The sequence below is a fragment of the Tiliqua scincoides genome, chromosome 3 (genome assembly GCF_035046505.1).
Source record: "Tiliqua scincoides isolate rTilSci1 chromosome 3, rTilSci1.hap2, whole genome shotgun sequence".
Lineage (NCBI taxonomy): Eukaryota > Metazoa > Chordata > Lepidosauria > Squamata > Scincidae > Tiliqua > Tiliqua scincoides.
The window spans coordinates 5,762,818-5,778,952 of record NC_089823.1 but is presented as its reverse complement, the minus strand read 5'-3'; the positions used below and the strand labels follow the sequence as shown (position 1 = coordinate 5,778,952).

Genomic DNA, 16,135 nt, shown 5'->3' with positions numbered 1-16,135 from the left:
AGAGCCTCCAATGTCCGTCTCATAGATGGACCATGAACTGGAGTCCCTGCTCAGGGTGACCACGCAGTTGGGATAGACACACTAGATATGGTGGGTGGAGTCATCCTTAATATTCTATAAAAGATGATAGCGATATTTAACAACCAAATATTTTCCAGGCTGTGTAAAATTGTGGAGTCTGAGGAAAAGATGTTTTAGTCTTAAAATAGAGGTGTTATTCCTTGAAAGCGTGTCAAAATCTGTTTTTGTGCCACTTTGACTTATTTTTCAACTGTGGTTTCAGTATTCACTCCAATCTTCTTTTCTCATAATGCACCCGAGGTGAAATTAGGAGATCCGAATTTTTGGGAAGTAGCTTGCCCTCATCTAAGCTTGCTAGGAAAGCTACACTTTCGCTTGTGCTTGGCTGTTCCTTAAGACATCTTGGAGCTGTATGGGATCTTCCTCAGATATTTTATCAGACAATTATAAAATTGCAATTCTCGTAGTTCTGCCCTTCATCCTTCCATAATTTGTTTGGAGAGAGAAAAATGAGAAAGGGAAACTATTTCAAGCACCCAACTGAAATTGCTGAGGAGTACACAATATGCTGCAAATTAATGCAGGAACATCTGATCCTTGTCTAAACAAAGAGTGACATTCAAGTCTTGGCACTTCCAGAAGTGAGAGATGATAATACTTGCTATTTCAATAACTCAGTGTCCATAGAATTGAACATACATTGCCTTGGTAGTCCTCACAATGACCCTGAGAAGCAGGTCAGTGTTGTCTCCATATGGGGGATGAGGCCCCAGAGACTTATCTAAGGACAGTCTGGATTTGTAGCTAAGGTGAGATTTCAATCCAAGGTTATTTGCCTTTCTACCACCACCAGAATCTGTGAGCTATAGCTACCACATGTACCTGTAACTCTCTAAACCAGTGGTTCCCAAATGTTTTAGGAAATGACACTCTTTTGGAACCAACTTAGGTTTACTAGACTTAGGGTAAAAAAAAAAAAATCTAGAAAGAAATATTTTTTACTTATTTACACATAGTAAAAACCAGAAAAAAAGATGCTCCAACATTTATCTCCTTATATTTACACATACTTTTGTAAATGCAAACTGTAGGAGCTCTTTGCAGGACAATTCTGATTTTTGAAAAGTCTTGGGGCTTGAGGCAATTAATTTTCAGGTCCTTCCATCACCTGTGTTTTCATTGGAGGCTCTGCTCAGCTGCTGTTGGACCCACTGAAATAAGGTGGGACACACCCACCAGTGTGTCCCTACCCACAGTTTGGGAACTACTGCTCTAAACTATGATTTAGTATTGCGTACATGAGGAGTGCCAAGGAGATCTGAGCCTCAGAATTCCACCATCTTTTCTTTTGCATGCAAAGGCAGGTTATTTAAAACTTTCACTTTGGCTTTGGAACAGACCTGAGTTTTTTGTTGCACCCAAACGTGAAAAACTGTGGCTTATTTAAACCCTGCACATGCCTGGTCTCATCTGATCTCGGAAGCTAAGCAGGGTCAGGCCTGGTTAGTACTCGGATGGGAGACCGCCAGGGAATACCAGGTGCTATAGGCTTATACCATAGTCTTTCGAGACTGAAGGTTGCCAACCATTTAAACCACAGTTGGTTCCTGAACCAGGTTCTGACACCGCAGTTTAATCTTGGTTTCAGATCCTGATTTGGGAACCAACTGTGGTTAGAATAAACCTCAGTTTCCAGAACTAAGATATAACGGCAAAATGTGATGTATTCAAAATGGGCAGCTTAAAATCCTCTCTCACTTGCTGGTGGGAGAGGGGCCCGGAAGGGGGAAATGCATGAACCTGAGGATCAGTTTTGTTCTTGCAACTAAACCATAGTTTAGTGATATGTGTATACCTGGACTTCGTTCTGCAAAAAGTTGCATTGCAACTGGGCCCACATTTCTCGGCAGAGTTATGTTAGTGGAGTCAGAAGTGCTGTACTCTGGTGCACCTGTGACCTCACTCCCATTCTGTCTTCTGCTGTGGCATCATCGGTCTGTGCACCACCACTGTTCTTTCCTCACCAAGTTGTCTTGTACTGCCGGCTCACTGCCCTGTCATTTTTGGCTTTGTGACTTGGCTTCCACTCAATTTCTGGTCTCTGATTTAATTTCCTCCAAACTGCTCCTTGATGGTTTGATTTGGGCCTTACACTGACTGATGTGTCCTTTCCTTTGTTTTAATTAACCTTGAGTCTAGTGAGCTTTATTAGGAAGCGAGTCTCTATTTAAATGCACGTTTTGTGTTTTCAGTCTGGAACGGACAGAGTAGTGCTTGTGGCACTGGTTTATAGGGACAAGCGTACGTATTTGTTGGGGTGTGCCTGTTGCATCTTCTCTCTTAGCCAACACAGGAACGTTAGTGGGTGCAATAGTTATTTTTCAGTAGCTTGGCCTGTTGAATGACTGGGAGCTCTCTGTAGATATAGGAGGGAACAGCTAGAGCCAGACTGCACAACTTGCTACACCAAATGGGGCCCCACTGCCATGGATTGTGGCCTTCCTGGGGTTGCACACTCAAGCGGGAAGTGATAGCAAGAGGTTTATCTGGTTGTGAGGTGGTCACGTTATGGGGACAGTGGGCTGCAGCTGGCTTGGTAGATCATTGCTCATGTAGGCTTGGTTTACAGCAAGTATGAAAAGCTGGAAAGCCCCAGGTTTGGATTTTGCCTCGTTCATGATCTCTTTGGTTGTCGTTTGACACACTTTTGTCTCCCAGCCTTGTAGTATCCATCTGATGCTTAACTGTATTCAGGTTCCATGCAGGTGAGAGGATCTTGGCTTGATAGAAGAATTCATGCTTCCTGTGAAAAAGGCTCCCTGTGGAAATTGTAATCATGGGGACCAAGTAGACAAGTGGATTTTACTGATGTTTTTATGCATTCTATTTCTGCTCATCGCTTTTGTCTCCCCCCCCATCCCTCTCCAGCAGAACTTCTGGGACATAAGATGCATTTAGTTTAATTTAATCTCTCTCCATTCTTGTCTTCCCAGGTTTTTATATAACAGAATGGGATATTGGAGTGACTGGTCCATTCCAATACTTGTTACGACTGCTGCTGGCGTCACCTATATCTCAGCATTGCTGGTGTGTTTTAAGGCCAATTCAACAAATATATTCCCCACTCTGTTGAAATTACTTCTTCTGCTTTTATTTTGCACTTTTAAAAAAAGATAGCATTTATGGGCTTCTGTTGGAGCATGACCGTCCCACCTGTCAGGCTTCCAAGAGGTTTGATGGGCCTGGTCAGGGACTATTTTAACTGAGCGCAGACTCACTTCTGCATGTTGCACTCACTAACTCCTTCCATCTCATGTTGTGCAGTTCAGCCACTTGCTTCAAGGCAAAGGGCTCTGTGGATCCCCTACGTGGGTCGAGGCTCTGCTAGAGTGTTCCTCTTATGCCCCACTTCTGCACAATTGACATTATTGTAATGTTTGTATATTGCATTTTAAGGTGTTCTGGAGGCAGCCAATGGTTGGCAATCTTCAGTCTCGAAAGACTATGGTATAAGCCTACAGCACCTGGTATTCCCAAGCAGTCTCCCATCCAAGTACTAACCAGGCCTGACCCTGCTTAGCTTCCGAGATCATGGTATAAGCCTACAGCACCCAGTATTCCCAGGCGGTCTCCCATCCAAGTACTAACCAGGCCTGACCCTGCTTAGCTTCCGAGATCAGACGAGATCGGGCATGTGTAGGGTAACAGTTGCCAAGCCATTGCTGGAAACGGGTGCAAGCCTTGCTAGACCATTGATGTGACCCGACAGGCCTGTCTGTTGCATACTATCAGGCTCTTGGCAAAGGGCCACAGTACATTTTGCCCCTGCCCCTTTTAAGAGGAGTGTTTTCCCCTCCCATCTGCTGTCCTGCAGTTGGTGCACAACCAGGCAGTTCAACTGGCTTTTCCGTCTCTGTCGCCCTTTCAGATTTTAGCACTATGTCACATTGCGGTTGGACAGCAACTGAACCTGCACTGGATCCACAAGGTGAGCTGCTCCTTGTTTTTGTCCAGGCTGAGCCAAAGGTCTAGCTTCAGAACTTTGGTTTGAATGTAGGGCTGGGATAGGGGGATGAAATGGCACTCATGTTTTTGCATCTCCTTTGCAATCTGGCAATTTAAACCCGGGAACCCCATTGAGCAGCTCTGTCATAATGAAGAGTCACTACAGGTGGAACTGGAGGAAGGAGGCAGCTGGCAATTTGGGCATCTACTTTTTTCACCCAGAAACCTTCTGGCTCTGCTTTCCTGCTCATTGCCATCTCTGCTGGAATGGCTCCGATGGCAAGTGGGAGGGGCAGCTTACACGGCACATTGCAGTGCCCGCAGTATTTATCGGGCTGCCCCCCTGAAGCTACGCCACTGCTCCAGTATCTGGGGAGACAGTTCTGGGAAAGGAGGCTGGGATCTGAGGAGAGGAGTGGGGTGTTGGTTCAGGCAGACTGAGAGGCAGAGGAATCTTGGGGCCTTGATGATAACGGCAAGGTGTAAGAATATTTTAATGATTTTTTAAAAGTCCTCACCCTGTATGGATGGGGAGGAACAGTGGAAACGTTCTCTATAAGATATCTGATGGCTTGTTGCAGATTGGGCTGATAACCACCTTGATCATGACGGTCATCACCATGTGTTCTGTAGCCCAGCTGTGGGACGACGAGTGGGATATGGTGGCCATATCATTGCAAGTAAGTGCCTTTGCGGGTGGCGTTATGCAGGACTACAGCAGGGGTTTTGTTTTGAGTGTGCAGTGGGGAAGGGAGGAAATAATAGAAGCTTACAGAGTGGTGAATGCCGCTGGGAAGATCACTCACATCCTTTGAAATTGCTAGGCTTGGGTTTAGACAAACAAATAGGAAAAGCAACAGTCATGAGTTGTATAATCACAATCATGACCTCACCAAAGAATACTGGGAATTATAGTGTGGTGAGGGTGCAGAGAATTCCTAGTTGTCTTCTCCCTCCCCGGTTCTTAAGGTTCTCTGGGAGGGGGAGACAGTTTAACCCAGTCTTGAGTTTTTGGGGTTGCGTGCCCAGAGCGAGCTAACTCCTGGCTACCTGGTCCAGGTGAGAGGATGCTCTTCTTTTGTCTTGCTTGTGAACCTGCTGAGTTGGCTGGTCTGTCTTCTCACTAACTTCAGCCACCTGTTTTGGCTTTGTGTGTGTGAGGATGATGAAGTTGTCCTTAGAAAGAGCATGTGCTTTGTTTTCTTGGGCTGTGGTTGTCATAGTGATGATGTTCTGGTCCAGCTTCTCTCTTTCTCTCTGAATTGGTGTCTTACACTTAACCAGGCCTACTTGGAACTCAGACCCCTAATTTTTCTTGATACTGATATTGCCTCCCCCCCCCCCCCACACACACATAATGCCTTGTCACAAGGAAGGATGGCAGGCTGGCGTGAGTGTTCTGCAGTTTCTTTAGCTGTGGCATATTCCCCCCCCCCCAAATTTAAAATTAGAACCTTACATTTATTAGTAACTTGAAATGGGTGGTTTTACTTTCAGAGAGTGTTAAATGCCAGACAAACTCAAACTCAGATGAATTCCCTCCTCTAGTTTCTCCATGAGTTTCTGATCATGGTCTATAGTTCATGGAAGCTTAAGTTGAGACCAATTGGTTAATCTTTAAGTGCCGCAAGACTTTTTGGCATTAAAAAACAAGCTGAGAAAGTGAAGTTCTGTTCCTGATAAACTCCACGCTCTCACTGTACAGTGGCATGGAATAGACCAAATACCTGGCTGGAGAAATGTTTAAAATCCTATAACTGCCACATCCCCGCATCAGATGTAATTGATTGATCTGACCACCCCGATGCAGGCAGAGAAGAGCGTTGGTTTCTTTGGGTTGGAGCCGTTTGTTAGCCAGTGCTCAGAGCTAGTGTAGGACCACCAGTTTACAATTCCGTAAAATGTGCAAAAGTCAGAACAGGCTGTCCGAACCAGTGCAAGATGGAAGTGATGCCTTTTGTGCAATTTCCAGAAGGAGGGGAAATAGGGTGCCCTAGGCTGTGTGTGTGTGTGTGTGTATGTGTGTGTGTGTGTGTGTGTGAGAGAGAGAGAGAGAGAGAGAGAGAGAGAGAGATTGTTAGCAGAAGCTCCTGAAGAAGGAAGGCAAAGCCAGTGCAGGAAATCATGCATAGACACAAATGGGCAACTTCTTCCATGTCTGGATACATTTGACTTTTAGCAGCCTGTACTGATTTTATTAATGTCTGTCCTGTGACATGTGTGTTTAGGTGTGATTGCTGCTACTGATCATCAAGGCTATCCCATCCAGCTAAAACTATTCCTTATTTATTTCTGACACATGCATAGAAATATATATATCGAAATACATTTTCTTCCTAACAGTTTTCCACCCTTCTCTTTCTTTCTCTTAGGCAACTGCTCCTTTTCTGCATATAGGAGCCCTGGTGGCTGTCACGGCTCTGTCTTGGTTGATATCTGGGCAGTTTGCAAGAGCAGAAAAAGCAAGTGAGTCCTGGCTTGCTTGTTCCTTTATTTATTTGCAAAATACTTAAGCCCCTTCTCACTAAGGGGATCCAAAGCAAGATGCAGCATTGGAAGTACAGTGCAGTAAAACAGATTAAAAATAACATACACACTCAACAGAGTCCCTAAAAGCCCCCAGCTCAAAATGTCTGATGGAAGAGGCAAGTTTCTCTCTTACCACTGAGAGGACTTCACGAGGGGTTGAAGCTGCTTTGCTTTCCCTGGTTCACCTTAACACAGTGTGATATTGCACCACGAGAAAGGAAGAGTGAGGAGACTTCAGACCAGGACTGGTTTGAAAATGTTGTCTGAGCTGCCCCCCCTCCCCGCTTTTGTGTGAATGTGTGTTTGGACATCTTATTCTACCACATAATTACAAAAAAAGAAAAGTTGTGCTTGGTGGAGGACGGCATGGTGGGAGTTGGCTCAGGAAGTGCAGTGTTGTCCAGACTGGCCCTGGGTCAGAAAGGGCAGGGAGGGACCAAGCCTGCAACCCCTCCCCTGCAGTCCTGCCACGTGACCAGACCAGACCAGACCTTGCCCACCTTTGCACTCTACAGCCACAAGGACTTTAATCTGATGGTCTACAGTTCCTGGAAGCTTAAGCTGAGACCAATCGGTTAGTCTTTAAGTGCTGCAAGACGCTGGCATTAAAAAAACAAGCTGAGAAAGTGGGGTTCTGTTCCTGATAAACTCCCTGCTCCCACTGTACAGTGGCATGGAATAGACAAAATACCTGGCACTTTGTTTTCCCAAAGACACTTGTCGCCCTGCTTTTTGGAATGGTGGCTGTCCTGTTTTGTAGAAGCAGAGTAACCGTCCTCCTTCGTGCCAGCATAGCTTACCTCCCCATGGTTGTTGGCCCATCACTCTGTTTTTAAAAAAAGAAAATAGCAAGTCCCTTAGGGATAACAGACCAGCTTAGCATTCCTCTTGCTACGTAAACCTCTTTGAATACTTGTTTGTTTATAAATGGCACGTAAAATATGGCACGTAATAAGCATGCAGTCCTGGAACTCAACAGCAGCGGGGTGGATTGCAGAGCTTAGCTCATGCCTGACAGTCGAAAGGATTCTCATTTTGTTAAATGAGGAAGGAAAGTGAGGGTGGTGGTGTTGCTGGCTGATGACCAGGGAGAAAGGGAAGAAGGCACTCCCCCCCCCAGCATTTTATAGGTCATAATAAGGCCACTCTTATGTAGTTATTAACAGCACACTCGGATGCCTGATTGCTGTAATTGTACTTGAAGCAGGGCCACCCGCAGACAAGGGATCTGGAAACCAAGTCCTGTGAGGAACAGTTGAAAGAGCTTGAGGTTTGTTTAGCTTGGTGAGAAGAAGACAAAGGGAAGATATATGATAACCACCCCAAGAAATCAGGCAGCAGAAGGGTTTACTCTTTGTGGCTTCAAAGGCCAGCACAAGGACCAAAGGGTTAACGTTAGGGATGCTGTAGGAGCTGCATGTACTGAGTGGTGGATTGGACTGGATGACCTCCAAGGTTCGTTCCGACTCCTCGCTTCCCATGATTCCGAGCCTGCAGTTTTGCATCAGCAGCGAACTCGGTAGATATGCAGAATGGAAGAAAAGTTTGGTGTGATCTGAGCGTGCTCAGGGCCCCCAAGGAGATGACTGGGAGAAAACAACAGCAGAATGCTAGGGGGATACACAGGGAAAGAGGGACTTGGTCTGTTGAGCCAATTGTGCATTAAAAGTGGGGAGATGCATCATTTTGTTGCAGGTTCCTCTTGTACCGATCTGCCACACTAGACGCTGTTCCAGAACCACCATTCGGAGCGCGATACCAGAGTCTTTCGAGACTGAAGGTTGCCAACAGTCCTCTTGTACCACTCTTCCAGCAGCAGGCCTCCTCTCACCCTCTGATCATCTTCAGAGACCCTTCCCCCTGTGTCCCCTCTTTATTTGAGGCTTGCTTAGTGGGGATACAGGCCAGGGACTTTTCAGTGGCAGCTCCCCAACTTTGGAACTTCCTCCTGGAGGAGACGTAACTGACCCTGGCACTACCCACTACTTTTTTTTGTTCCATCTGGGCTTCTGGTTTTTGCTTTGCTTGCCATCTTTTGTTGGTTTGTTTTTTAATTAGTTATTTGATTGATAGATTTCATTAATTGATTTCTATTGGATTACAAAACCTGTGGTTTGCTGCCTGGCACTGTTCCCCCGAAGGTGCGTGACTGTGTATCTCTCAACTGAGCTCTGTGCTGTTCGGAGCTTGGTTGACCCAGAAGTTGGAGATGCTGTTGTCACCAAGCGCTGGGAAGGCACCACTGCGCAGCCCAGAGGGGCTCCTTTTCTCAGTGCTGAATCTTAAAGGGAACACTGTGGCCTTGGGAGTCCACTTACAAAAGTGTATTAATTATGGTAGATATATATTTAATTCTTATACCAAGTATCATTGCCTGAACCACATTCACCCTCCTCCAGCTGCTGCGTGCATTGACTCTACAACACCTTGTCCTCTTTCAGTGACTGAAGCCAAACATGCTGTTCTTTGTTGTCAAAGCTCTGTTTGGTTGACATCCTTATGGACATTACTGATGTATCTGTTATGTTGAGATGGCAGTGAGTGGTGGTGAGCTGCTTTGAGCAGGGAGGTGGTATACAAACAAAATGGAGGGTGGCTAGGAGAACAGAGCAGTCCCTGGAAGCCATGGCATGCAAGTTGGCAGGCTGTATGTGGAGGATGTCTGGGTGTTCATCTGTGTGCACTTTTTGTGAATACACTCTGGAGAAGAGATGCAGCAGCTCCCTGCACAAGGGCTTAACCCCTCTTCTCAGGAAGGAAGCTGAACCCTGACAAACCTAGCACTAGCAACATTTTGCCAAGGCATCCTCCCTTCACCATCCTGCAAAAAGAGGAGAAAAAAAATGTTGTCCCCAGTAAATGGGGGCGGTTGGGGCATCAGAGAAGCAGGTCTTTGGGGCCCCTGTGGGGAAACCACGAAAGTGGGTTGTCTGTGCAGTGCTCTTGCAAGAGAGGAAGAAAGAAGTAGCTGGAAGAGTCTCCTGGGGGAGCTCTTTGATCTTGGGATGCCAGGAGGCTCTGCCCTTAATTGCATGGCACAAACAGGAAGGGTCCGGATATCCAGGGAAACGCTCCATCTCTCATTTCTCCTCTGCGGGGGGCGCCCTGTGTCTTGAGCCTGCCATTTCACCAGCTCTTTTTTTGCACTCCTGCCTTCAGCTTCCCAGATGATGTTGCTCACAGCCTACTTTGCTGTTGTCATTGTGCTTTACCTCACCCCCCTCACAATCTACTCCCCTTGCCTAATGGAGAAGAAGGACCTCGGGCTCAAACCTGCCATTATTGGCCACCGTGGAGCACCAATGGTACGTGTGCATCTTAATGCTCTTTCTGTTTTCCCTTCCCCTTCTCTAGACTGCAGACTTGAATTCTCTGAGCCTTGATAGCACTGTCATGTGCCTGAGATCATGATGTCACAGTCACTGTCTTGAAGTCCAGTTCCAAGATGCAAAGCAGCAGAGGAGGGGCTGATTACTTCCATCTGCTTTTTAAATTTGGCAATTAATTGATTCTCTTTAAAGGCCACCAACATTTCAACAATGCATTCCTGAGATATTGGTAGGGTAAGTGTAAGTTTGCAATTTATTAAGCCATTTCTGCCCAACGTTGCGTATACGCAACGGGGATAAAACGTGTACACCTGTGGGCTGGGCAGAAATGGGTTAAACCAAAGGTACCAGTAATTGTTAAATATTTGATATATATTCCATATCTTATTGCCACAACATACCAGAACTAAAATAACTTTAAGAATAATAGTTTTTCGTCTCAGCCCTACTGACTTGATTAATTTATAGTTGATGAACTTAAAGAAAACTTCACTTTAGTCCATATGTGTTTGGCAAGCTGCTCCTCAGAACCGTGGAAATGCAGAGTGGGTGGATCAGCTCAATTCCTTTTTCTGGTTCTTGAGCACCATGGCCTTGCCTTCCACCCCCTAAGTACCCATCTTCTCTGGCCTTGTCAGCCTTTCCTCCTGGTTGGACATCTGTGAGACCTGAAGCTGTCTCTCAAACTTCAGATGTTGCCACTGTAACTTTTCCTTGCCAAAGCTTGGAATTTTTCTGTTGCACGTAGGGAGAGAGCCAGGGGATAGCTTTGGCTGCTGACTGATGTTACAGTGGCCCTTAAGTAAGTACTGCAAGAGCTTTTTCTTTACCAGTGGAATGGGGCAAGGGGGGAGGTGTTTGGCTTTTTCCTAAGTAAAGAATTACAGGTCCCCAAACACAGTTCACTGACTTCACCTCGATCTTGGTTTTCTGCTGTCGCCACAGAATTGCTCACCCATGCGCTTGCTGTCAGCCTGAATGTTGTTGTGGAAGAGCATGTTTCTCTACTGCATCTCACCCCCTTTCTTGCTTGCCTGCTTTTAAAAAAATGCTTCATTCTGAAATGTTCTGGTGCTGCTCTCGACTTGTCTCCTCGCCAAGTGTATTTACTTTCCAGCTTCAATTATCCTAATGCTTTCTGCCAAAGGCATTCAGCTAAGAGTGGCTAATTCTCATACTAATACTTGTTGATCTTTGGCTTAATGGGAACATATGCTCCACGAGAGGAACTAGTTTTATCAGCTGGCGCGATGCGAGAAAAGGAGTCGACAGCCTCATTAAAACTCTAAAGATATTTCTTCCGTTGAGAAAGAGGGAGATTGTTTTTTCCCTCATGAAAGAAAACACAAAGCAGATGAAGAAATGTGTGGGGAGGATAACAAGACTCCGCCTTGGAGCTCCAGATACTTTCATACCAGGTAGAATTGTGAGGCCAAGTGGCTTGTGTAGAAAGTGAAAGTCAAGCCAAGAAGGTGGCCCTAGACTCCTTTTCCAAGCTCATTTGGAAACAGTGGTGCAGCTAAGGGGGTGCAGGAGGTAGCAACTGCACTGGGCAACAAACTTTAGGGGGCAAGAACCTGAGCTTGATGCTAGTGGCCCAAATTGTGGAAGCCTTGGTATTTTTAAATAATACCATCAGGTTATATACCATTTGCTGCAGAATTTAATGCAGAATACAACGAAACAAACTGTCTAAATTATTCCGTCAAAAATTATAACCCGGTAACTAGAAAATAAAAATACAACTGCATTGTGTGACAAAAACTGGATTTTCTTAGTTCAAAGCTGACCAATGAGACTGATTGTTCTGAGAGCCAATTAGGTGTTGTACAGCAAGGAAGCAATAAGGTGTTACTATGGGGGGAGCCTGGGGGGAGGAGGCAGATTTTCCACTTTTTTTAAAAGCCTGGGCATGACATCACTTCCAGTTATGACGTAACTTTTGGGGCATCATTTTGAGCTTGGCGCCGGGCTACACAATCATTAGGCAGTAGGAGAAGGAGGTGGCAGTGAGGGCAGGATCTGGCAAAGCAGGTAGAGAGAAGCAGGTGGCTGTGGAAGTTCAGGTGAGGTGAGGCGAGGCTAAGGTGCTTTGGGGGAGACTGAAATGAAAGGGCCTTAATAGGTCAAGAACTGAAGGAGGAAGAGGATGGCTCGACAGATGGGCCTAGCAGAAAAATGCTTGAGACAAGACAGGGAGGGGGGTTGGCTTGTGCGGACATTTTAATTTTTTTTACTATTATGTCTATTGTACTTCAATTAAAAAAAAATTACACATGCAGTTACAGAAAAAGCAATAAAACATTTTTAACATGCCAGTACAAACCCTATAATAAAGCATATGACTGGCTTTCTCAGTCCTCCTTTCTAGTAATTAATTGCGTGCCTTTCCCAACAAGCGTATCCCCAATACAGCATCTCCTTCCTTTATTTCGGTCATTAAAGCAATTTGTCCGCAATCAGTGTAACCAATTTACAATAACAGGGGATTTCTCCTGATGCTGCAGTGCACTTTCCTGCTGCTGTCAGCAAACAAGTAACCAACTCCCAGCCGCCTCTAAGTGCCATTTCTCTGAAATGATGGCTTCAGGGTCATGTGGGATGCTCTGCCCTGTGGCTCCCTTGAATTCGTTCCTAAAGTGCATAATTTGTTTACACATCTAGCGCCTATGAAGGCAGTTTGAGCCTGATTCGGTTTTTATGTTGTCCGACCCCCAAGGGGTCAGGTGTTGTATGTGGCTTGTTCATAGTGAATCGTATGGTCAGCTAGCGGGAGGCGAGGGGCTAAAACTGTTCCCGAACTATGTTGCTTCTGATGTCAGTTGGGGAGTTGCATGACTGAATGTTTCTTCGTACCCTCCCTGCACATAGAAAACTAGCTTGTCAAGGAAAAGGATTTCTACTCTCAGCTTTTTAATCACATGCTAGTTTATAAATTTGCAGGGAGGAGTTTTGCATTTGCCACATGGATGGACAGTTCTTTTTACTGTTTTAAGTGTTAGAAAAATTCATGGCTGTGATGCTTAATTGGACATGTCAGAGGCAATATTTTATTCTTAGTCACCTACATGCTCTGCTTGTGGGCTGCCCAGAGTCATCCTCACTGGCTTTTGATGGAACCCTGCGCTAGATGGCGCTTTGGTCTGCTGCAGCAAAGGGCTGAAGTTCTTGTGTTTGCCTTGTGCTTGGAAGCACTTAGGTTGTAACTTGCAGACATGAGAAGGGCTATTAACACTTTCCCCCTCCCTGTGCAAAGCCCTTGTGGTTCATCTCCAATTCGTTTCATCTGCATATTAGTGTGTTTCCTTTCTGAGGAACATGGTTTCCATAGCGGAAGCCAGCAGTGTGGTGGAGGCGCCTTGCGGTGACCATCCGGTGCTTCTCTATCAGACTGACAGCAGGCCACAAAGAGTCGGGAACTCCCCTCCCCATAATTTAGTGGATTGTTTTGGTCTCTTTTTAACCAATGCAAATCCTTTCCTTCCAGGTTTTAAGGACTCGTTTAAAACCTGTGGCGAGCAAACTCTCCAGGCCTTTCTAATCCCTTCCTGCTTTGTGTCATCTTTTTTAGTAGTGGCTTCCTTGTTGGGTTGACTTTTTTTTAGAGTCATGTTTGCTGTTTATGCACAAGACACAAGTAAATATGCACACCTTCTGTTGAGCCCTTATCTTTTTTTATTAAGACCTTTCTAAACCAGGTATAATTTTTGCTTTATTTTAAGTTTTGCTCTTGAAATGCATCTTGTATTGGGGGGAAGGGATATCCTTGCAAAGAACTTTTCCACGGGGCAGAACCCACAAACTCATTCTGCATGCAAAGGCTCTTCCTGAATGCCACAGAGAGCGGGAAGAGCCCTGTTTAAGGTCTAGTCCAGCCATGGGCAGACTTCAGGCTTGTAGAATGTATTTCATGTTTTACTACAACCCCCTCCCACCACAGGTCCCCTAGCCCTGAGCAGGGGCTGCCTCCTCTCCGTGCAAAGAATTCTGTTTTACCTTTGATCTTCACAAATGGGCAGATAAGGCTTTTCTGAATCTTGCCTGGTGTTCTTATTGACTGGTTGTTTGATTGGTACATACATACAGTCCGATGAGGTTTAATTTGAATAGCTGATGTTGGGATTGGTTTGTTGGCACCGTGTCTACTTGGTTTGGCAGCTTGCGTTATGAATAAATACTCTTATTTATTCTCCATGTCTCTTCTCCAGCTGGCCCCTGAAAACACTCTGATGTCCTTCCAGAAGGCAGTGGAGCAGAAAGTCTATGGTGTGCAGGTGGATGTGGTGTTAAGGCAAGTGCTGCTCTCTTCATTGTGAAGACAATAGACTGTTTGCAACAGTTTCTCTTCCAAGTTTCAAACTCTTGTTCATGTTCCTGGTCTGAAGGGTTGAACTGCATCTTATTAACATGAAACAAATAAAATTAAGAACATGAAAAAGCAGGAACCACAATAAAACCAAAATGGGCAAAAGCAAAAGAAAAGCCATTGTTTGGCTATCACGCTATCAGAGGGATATTTGCCAGTTTACAAAAGGTTGACACTGAAGGGGGCCAAGCTGGGCTTCTGGGAAAGGGAACCCCAGAGCCTGGACCCCCAGACTAGGGCCCTGTCCCATGTACCTAACAATATATGGCTTCTTTCAAGCTATTTCTCATCTGACATCAATTCCACTAATCTGTTTTGGATGACAAAGTTCTCAAGTGTTCTCAGGGAAGTGATCCAGATCAGCAATTCTCAACGTTTTTCTTCTCACGGCACACTGACCTCTATGGTCTTCTCTATGCCCCTCACTTCTTGCGATGTACCTTCCAGGAGACTCTTCTGGGTTCTGTTTCTAGGGCATCTGTCTGTAGTAACAAATTATCTGCCTCTTCCTCCTCCAGCAGAGCCACAGAATCCAGAAGTGTTTTTCAGGGATTTTCAACCACTGTGCCCCAAAGACCCATGGCACACCTGCAGACCTTTCTGATGTACACCAATGTGCCGTGGCACACCAGTTGAAAATTGCTGATCTAGATTTTAGAGTTGTGGGTCCTGGTTGTTCTTGGTCATTCCTGCTCTCTCAGAAAAACAAAACTCCAACAACCCAACCCATTCTGCCCCTGAGTGATTTTGCTTCTTTTGTGCTGAAGTGCTGCGGGTAAGATTTGGGCCCATACCTTAGCATGTGCAGCAGGCAGATTGGAATCTTCTGGTAGACCTCTGCACTAGATCAGCAAGGGTCTCTAACTCCCAAAAGCATCTTCCGTGCCTGGCTGTATGCTAGTTGCTTCTCTCTGAACCTTGGTGTTCCTTGCATGTGAATCAGAGTATTAATTGGTTGTCTTTGTGCAGCTTTGCTGGCCAGCTTTAGAATTTTGTGTTGCAATCCCTGAATTGGAATAATTCAGATGTAGATTTGTACCTATAGAAGTTCTCCCAGTGTTTCTGGCTCATATAGTGCAGCAGGCAACTGGTTTCACCTCCGTAACCCCTCCCCCATCTTTGTTTTGTGCCTGACATGAGTTGGTGGACCCAGAGTCCAGCAAAAAATAAAGTAATCCATCCTGATATCTGCCCACCTCCAATTTAGAGGGCATGTTCTGCACGTAGCAGGTCCAAAGATCTGTACCCCTGCAGAAAACGGTCTTGATCACCTGATTCTTACCTGAGACCCTGGGGAATCACTGCCGGTCGAAGCTGAGGAGTTGGTGCTGGGCTGAAAGGACCAGTGGTCTGGACTCCATAGAAGGGCAGTTCCATTATTCCATAGTTATTGATATAAATGTGTACATGCCCCCTTTCTGCCAAATGTTATCCTTGAGGGAGCTCACGGATAAACAGCTTAAAAATCTGAAAATCCCCAGAAAAAGGACAGCACAGAAATGGCACACCAGGTCAGCAGAACAATAAACAGGAGGCTTGAAAAATAAACATCAGAGGTCAGATCTGCACTGACTCTCTCAGTGGCTTGATGGAAAGGAACAGCTGCCCGAACCAGCCCTTTAAAATGTGCAAGAGAGGCAGCCAGGCAAGCAGGGAGTCGAACCACAAAGAATTTGGGTTCCGTTCAAGTGCATCAGCTTGTACTCCTTAGTTCAATTGCAGTTCAGAGTAAAGAACTGCACCTGATGGGCACCTAATCATCGCTTGCAGAAATGCAGTGTAGCTCTAAAATGAATGCAATGCAACACTATAACTTTTTTGGGGGGGAAATATCTATTTTTAAACTTTTTTAATTTAAAAAAAATCAAGTTTACAAAGTTAAAGA

General features: G+C 45.4%; 1 protein-coding gene and 2 pseudogenes across 7 annotated transcripts in view; 2 read left to right on the top strand and 1 right to left on the bottom strand.

The window, feature by feature from the left end:
• GDPD5 (glycerophosphodiester phosphodiesterase domain containing 5) overlaps positions 1–16,135 on the top strand; it is a 142,526-nt gene that overhangs the window by 106,469 nt on the left and 19,922 nt on the right. For 4 of the 7 annotated variants that reach the window (XM_066620697.1, XM_066620694.1, XM_066620698.1 and 1 more), the window contains exons 4-9: positions 3,015–3,108; positions 3,950–4,009; positions 4,608–4,706; positions 6,399–6,492; positions 9,715–9,860; positions 14,093–14,175. In XM_066620697.1, coding sequence (XP_066476794.1) covers positions 3,015–3,108; positions 3,950–4,009; positions 4,608–4,706; positions 6,399–6,492; positions 9,715–9,860; positions 14,093–14,175 — 576 coding nt within the window. Of the gene's footprint in view, positions 1–3,014; positions 3,109–3,949; positions 4,010–4,607; positions 4,707–6,398; positions 6,493–7,770; positions 7,826–9,714; positions 9,861–14,092; positions 14,176–16,135 lie in introns of those variants that run through there. The other 3 variants (XM_066620699.1, XM_066620700.1, XM_066620701.1) reach the window with 3 other exon arrangements.
• Positions 1,452–1,572, top strand: LOC136646419 (5S ribosomal RNA; annotated as a pseudogene).
• Positions 3,621–3,738, bottom strand: LOC136646561 (5S ribosomal RNA; annotated as a pseudogene).